Below are 6,325 nucleotides of genomic sequence, written 5' to 3'. Positions count from 1 at the left end.
CCATGACACAAACAAATTAGAGCAATACGAACGCGAAATCCTCTTTTAAGCCTCGTCGCCAATATGAAGTGTTGGCAGAAGTGCCAACACCGTGTTGTTTGAGGAAGCCGAAATGCACGCTATAAGCTCATGCAGGATGGCGTGAGGTCTGAAACAGGATACTTAATGAATGCTATAAAGAAAAGTACGTAGCTGCTGGAATACTTAACTTTAATCAACAATTGGTGAACATTGGTCTTGTTACTGTACATGCTTCATTAGATACATAGCAAAGGATAAATGGCGCCTTGCTAGGTCGTAGCAATTGACTAAGCTGAAGGCTATGCTAACTATCGTCTCGGCTAATGAGAGCGTAATTCTCAGTGAACCTTTCCTAGCAATGTCGGTTGTACAACTGGGGCGAGTGCTAGTAAGTCTCTCGAGACCTGCCGTGTGGTGGCGCTCGGTCTGCGATCACTGACAGTGGCGACACGCGGGTCCGACATGTACTAATGGACCGCGGCCGATTTAAAGCTACCACCTAGCAAGTGTGGTGTCTGGCGGTGACACCACAAGTAGCTTATCTATATTCCTATTTTTTAAATTCATTATTAAACCTGCTCCTGCATAACACCTATTTGAGCTTGTATTTATAACCCTGTATTCACCTGACCAGAAGTCTTGCTCCTCCTGCAATAAACTACACTAATTCCCACTATATCCAACTTTAACCTATCCATTTCCCTTTCAAAATTTTCTAACCTACCTGTCTGATTAAGGAATCTGACATGCCACACTCTGATCCTTAGAACGGCAGTTCAGGGTACAGATTGAATAACATTGGGGATAGGCTACAGTCCTGTCTCACTCCCTTCTCAACAACTACTTACCTTTCATGTCCATTGGCTCTTGCAGCTGTCTTCCGGTTTCTGTACAAGCTGCTAATTGTCTTTCGATACCTGTATTTTTACTGCTGCTACCTTCAGAATTTCAGAGAATTCAAGCCAATATTGTTGAAAGCTTTCTCTAAGTCTGCAAATGCTGTAAACATAGGTTTGTCTTCCCTTAACCTATGTTCTAAGAGAAGTCGTAGGCTCAGTATTGCCTCCTGTGTTCCTGCATACATCCGCAATCCAAACTGATCTTCCCTGAGGTCTCCTTCTACCAATTTTCCCATTTTTCTGTAAGGAACTCGTGTTAGTATTTGGCAACCATGACTCATTTATCTGATAATTTGGTAATATTCACACCTGTCAGCGTTTGCTTTCTTTGGAATTGGAATTATTACATTCATTTTGAAGTCTGGTGGTATTTCGCGCGCCTTATACATCTTGTACATCAGATGGAAGAGTCTCGAGGCTGTCAGTAGTCGTCTACTCCTGGGTACTTTTTTCAACGGTGAGTCGAATTTAATTGAACCCGGATGAGTCTATCTGTGATATAATAACATTGAACGAAGAGGGAAATTTAACATCTTTGCTTTGCACGAAGTAATGTTTGGAAAATATCTTTGGTTGTACTTATAACATTGCGGAATGCAGTATCATGTAGATGTGTAATATTCGATCATGGCAACGAGAAGGCGCCCGTTGCACCAAAATGCAGGGTCGAGACTTAACTTCAGGCCTCAGGAAAGTTATTCCTTCGAAGCGAGGGGAAGGAAGCCTCTACCAGAGCCGTCGTCGATATGCAACGTCCTACTGATGATGGTGCTTCATGTTTGCAGGAAGACTTTGTTTGTTGATACAAGCATTAAGGTGGCTGTGTATGGTGGTTGTTTATTTCTACTTTCACTCATAGCAGATATATTACCTTTTCCACGCTCATACTTTTCGAGTTCTGCGAATGTGTTTAATGTTTATTTCGTGAAACTCGGTTGGGGATGGACGCTCCTCGTAGCATTTCCATTTCTCATTTTGACAAGTTACACTTATTGCTGTGGTAAGCGAGAGCTTGTCCTGAAACACTTAATGAGACTTGGTATATCCACGTGCTGTTGGTTTTTCTGGGTTAATACTTTCAGTTACATAGAATCAAATTATGGAAGGTGCAATCCAAAGAAACACAGCTCGAAATCAGTATGCCTGGGAGCTGGTGGAAGTTGGTATGGGTTTGACTTATCAGGGCATGCATTTATATTGATTTATAGCAATCTCGTGTTGATTGAAGAAGCGAGAGCTATAATCGGATGGGAAGGAATACGCGACTTGATTCGGAATGAAGAACATGCAAGAAGCAACAGTGATGCGTCTGTCAGCAATAGCCCATTAAGATTGCTGACAGAAGTTGAGTTCCTGCGTTTGAAAGAGTCATACCAAAAATTTACGCCCTATATACGTTCCTTATTTATTGGAATGACTACCTTAAGTGTCTTGTGGGATGTTATGTTAGTGAGCACAATTCTTTATTATCATATAATGATTGAAAAGTTTATCAGCGGTGCTATAGCAATTCTTATGTGGTTTGTGACCTATAGGTATTTATATACTTTAATGCGCAACTTACCTGGTGAAGGACTGTTTAAATACAGAGATTTAAATGTAAACAGAAGTGTTCCATTAAACAAAAGATCATCAACAACAAATGTGAAAAATGATATACCCAGGTTTATGGGGATGCCTTTATATGCAGCAAGAAATGTAGAGGAAGAAAGTCAACAAAATGAAGATCAGTCTTCATCTGTGAAAACTCAGCTCTGACATATGTAGGTGTCCACTTCTGAATGACCTGCTGAACAGTTAGTTACCTGCACAACTTTTCTAACTTACTTGTTAGCGTCGGAGGGAGAGCTCTGGAGAAGTAAAAAAATTGATGATCATTGATTATTTCGATGAAGCAGGCATTAAATTTAGGACATTTGTAAAAAATTGAAATGCACACTTGTTTCAGAGTGACTAATTTTCAATGTGATACCTCATTTGCAATGCAATTACTGCTTCACTGTTCTGTTAGAAGTCCTGTATGAAATAGATATTCAGATACGTTTATGAGGCTGCTAATTAAGATTCAAGATGACCTGTGGTAAATATTTGTTTATACAGTATTTATAAGCAATATTCATTAATAATTTTTTTATTGGTAGAGTGTATAACCTATCAGTGGTAATTCTCAGCATAAGATGCCATACATTTCATTTAAGAAGTGGTATTTCCTTGTTAAAGTATCTGTCCTTCAAATTTTTGATATCCTTCTGTTACCTGTATGTAATGTTTCTGTTTGGTATACAACAGAAGCAACCAGCGAGTGACATGTTACTCTATATCTCTGTGTTTTGGAAGCCTTTTTCTCAGAGCTCTCTGTTTTCACTGAATTTTTTTGGAAATGTAGTCTAATAGTAATATGTAACTGAATTTTATAATGTGACAGTCACTGAGGAGCAATCAGTTCAGTTTTGATACTGAATGGTACTCATGTACAAAACTTGTATCGTGGTAGTTTATTTACCAGGATGATCATGTGTGTTTTGTAAAATCTGACATTTTTTCCAGAATTTTACTGTAGAAGCTGTAACCAGAAGGGAAATAACATAAATACTTCTTTTGAGATTACTATTCTTATGGTCTGTCTTTAAGGCACCTAATTTTTTATGCAGGAAACCAATTTTTGGAATGGAATGTTATTTATAATTGTTGAAATGTGAGATGGCTTTTTAAAGATGTTTCCCACTGAAAGTAAGAATTACTTTGTCATGATTGTTTTGTTTTATTTATTTGCAAGTAAGAGCACAAATATCTCTTTTTCAGTTGATGACTGTTTGACACAAAGAATTTGTGTTGCCATTGGTGTATTCATTTCTTACCTTAGGAGTTCTGTTGCAATGGTGTTCTTTGATAGGTGATGAAACAGCAGCAAATTGCTCCCATTTCTTTATATATTGAAATTGCACTGCCTCTCAAACAATCTGACTTTCGGGTTAAATTTTACATATGGTAAGATGAGTTGTGTGATTGTCTGGTGTAGAACACTTCAGTCTAAGCAGCCTCTCACAGGCACCAGTTTCCTTCCTTTGTAGAATATTCACAGTATGTCTGTTGCAATTCTCCTTGAGTCCAAAAGGTTCATTAGATTTGTCCTGATTTTAAAGAAGACTGGCAGCATTGTTGTATTCTAATTAAAATTATTTTGTGTTCGACATTCCAGCGAGTCAAGTAGTAGTGGCCATCCGCCATCCAATAGTAGTTGAGTGCCTAGTGCTTGCTGTGTTGCCTGTAATGCAGTTTTCATATATTGCCTTGTGAAGCACGATTGGCTGTGCACAACCAACACTGCTCTCCACAACTGCAATCCGTCAGTCCCAAAATTTAAGTTTAATTGGAATATAGCCACTGACACAAATTTTGCATTATGACAGCATAATAATCTCTAACTGGAAATGGGGTCAATTCTGTGGGGACCACATATGCCAGTAGCATGAATAGACAGTAGTTTGTATTTGATGGATATTTGCCTCAGAGTTAACAATTTTAATGACAAATCCTTTTTATAAAAATTTTGGTAATGTGTGCTTTTAAGATTTGTGTTATCTGATACCTACTCGTGTACAGTCCTTCAGGGAAAACGAGATAATTTTAAGCTGTCTGAACTGTATTTTCAAGTGTTCAAAGTCATATTTGCATTGACGTAAATGACCCTCGCATTTGGTATCTTTGAAATGCTGAAGTTGCCTGATATGATCTGTCCGTGTTGATCCATATCATCATAAAAATCCAATGTGTAGAATACTCAGTTTAAGATGAATTGTAGTCTATCTCATAGGACCCCATTTGTTGGCTTTTCAATTTCCACTTAAGTTTTACAATTTAACTGGGATGTAAGGGCAGTGTGAGAGAAGCCATGACACCAGAACCTACATTCCAAAAGGTAATATTGAAAGAAAAGAGGTCACTGTAGTGTTTTATTTCTGTCTGCACATATGTCATGCACCACGTCATTATGCTAAAGGTCACAGTTTGCATCCAGTACTGATAGGCCTTACTGACGTGGTATGTGGGAACTGTAGCCACACTTCATTTTTCTCATAGCTATCCTTATCATAATCTGAATTGTGTACTTTCCATAATTGTTTTCTCTAATGATTCATAAATTCTGTGTTTGCATATGTATGTTGACAGACCTTACTTTTGAAAATTATTTTGGCTTGTTATAACTTAGAAAGAATATTAGATAGTTGGCCAAATACTTCAGCCTGAGTGTAGTTTCCCCTTTGTATGTACACTCTTCAGTTTTCGTAACATTCAAATCTGTCTTCATTGTTTTCTAGATAATGTTTACTTAATGGGAGGGGGATGAATAAATTAACTCAGTTGTATGCAAAGACTTAGGTTTACTGCAAGATTGGTACTACTATTATCTTATTGTTATGAAATACCCATTTATTCCTTTAAACTATGCAATATTGGAGTTTTTGCCATTTACATGTAATATTTTAACAGTAATTCAGATTACAGTATCAGTGGGAATTTGAAAATGTCTGAGAGTGAGAGCCAGAGAAACTTTTTGTGCTCTTATGTATTTTGTTTTTGAGGGATGTTCAAATCCTTTTCCAGCCAATATGCTGTTGAAAAATTGTATTAGGCTAAATGTCGTTCAGAATTGCAGGTGAACTTTGGCCAATGTCTTCAATTTATTTTTTTATTTATTTATTTCTATTGAACGTATTTCTGTTTCTTTTACCTGTGAATCTGACTTTGGTTTTCCATTTTTAATGTATGTTTGAAAAATGCTGTGGTGGTAAGATGAAGTTAGAGAATTCAGATGAAATGTGTGTGGTTTTTTTTTTTTTGGCAGGCAGCTGAACTAAAAGTTTTAAATTTTCTCACAGTATATTTACGAAATAAAGCAAAATTTTGTGTACTGTAGGCTCTCTATCTCAATTTGAAATTTATTTTATTCCATTATGTGAAGGCTGTGAACATTTTATTAAGGCAGTACAAATTATTAAACTTCGTACCAGTGGTAATGTTGCCCAGATAGAAGCCAGGAAACAAATAGCAAAATGTGAAATACATAAAATGTATATCTGTGATGTGTTTTTCTTAACAAATATGTATTTTAAGGATTGTTAAAATATATACTTTTCTATATTAACTGTGTACATTACATCTATAATTTGTGTCCATTTGTTTATATTTGCCTAAACTGAATATGAACACTGCTCTTCTACCACAGAGCACACACACCTGAACTCTCACTACATTTTCAAAGCTTTGTATCCAAACAAACAGAATTGGTTTTGAGATATAAACTATTATGTTTCCCTTTGAGACTTCAAAAAAGTATGTGTGGACTAGTGCTGCAAACATACATCTGTATGTGTGAAGAATGGGTCAATTTTCTGAATCACTGT

At 36.8% G+C, this 6,325-nt stretch overlaps 1 protein-coding gene across 1 annotated transcript; it reads left to right on the top strand.

Moving 5' to 3' along the window:
• Positions 1-1,493: 1,493 nt before the first annotated feature.
• LOC126252075 (acyl-coenzyme A diphosphatase FITM2-like) lies at positions 1,494-6,066 on the top strand. Its single transcript, XM_049952927.1, has one exon. It carries the CDS (start codon positions 1,548-1,550, stop codon positions 2,676-2,678), a length of 1,131 nt encoding a protein of 376 aa, XP_049808884.1. The 5' UTR covers positions 1,494-1,547; the 3' UTR covers positions 2,679-6,066.
• The last annotated feature ends 259 nt before the right edge of the window (positions 6,067-6,325 follow it).

Source organism: Schistocerca nitens, chromosome 4, assembly GCF_023898315.1.
Source record: "Schistocerca nitens isolate TAMUIC-IGC-003100 chromosome 4, iqSchNite1.1, whole genome shotgun sequence".
NCBI lineage: Eukaryota > Metazoa > Arthropoda > Insecta > Orthoptera > Acrididae > Schistocerca > Schistocerca nitens.
This window is presented reverse-complemented; position numbering and strand designations above follow the sequence as displayed.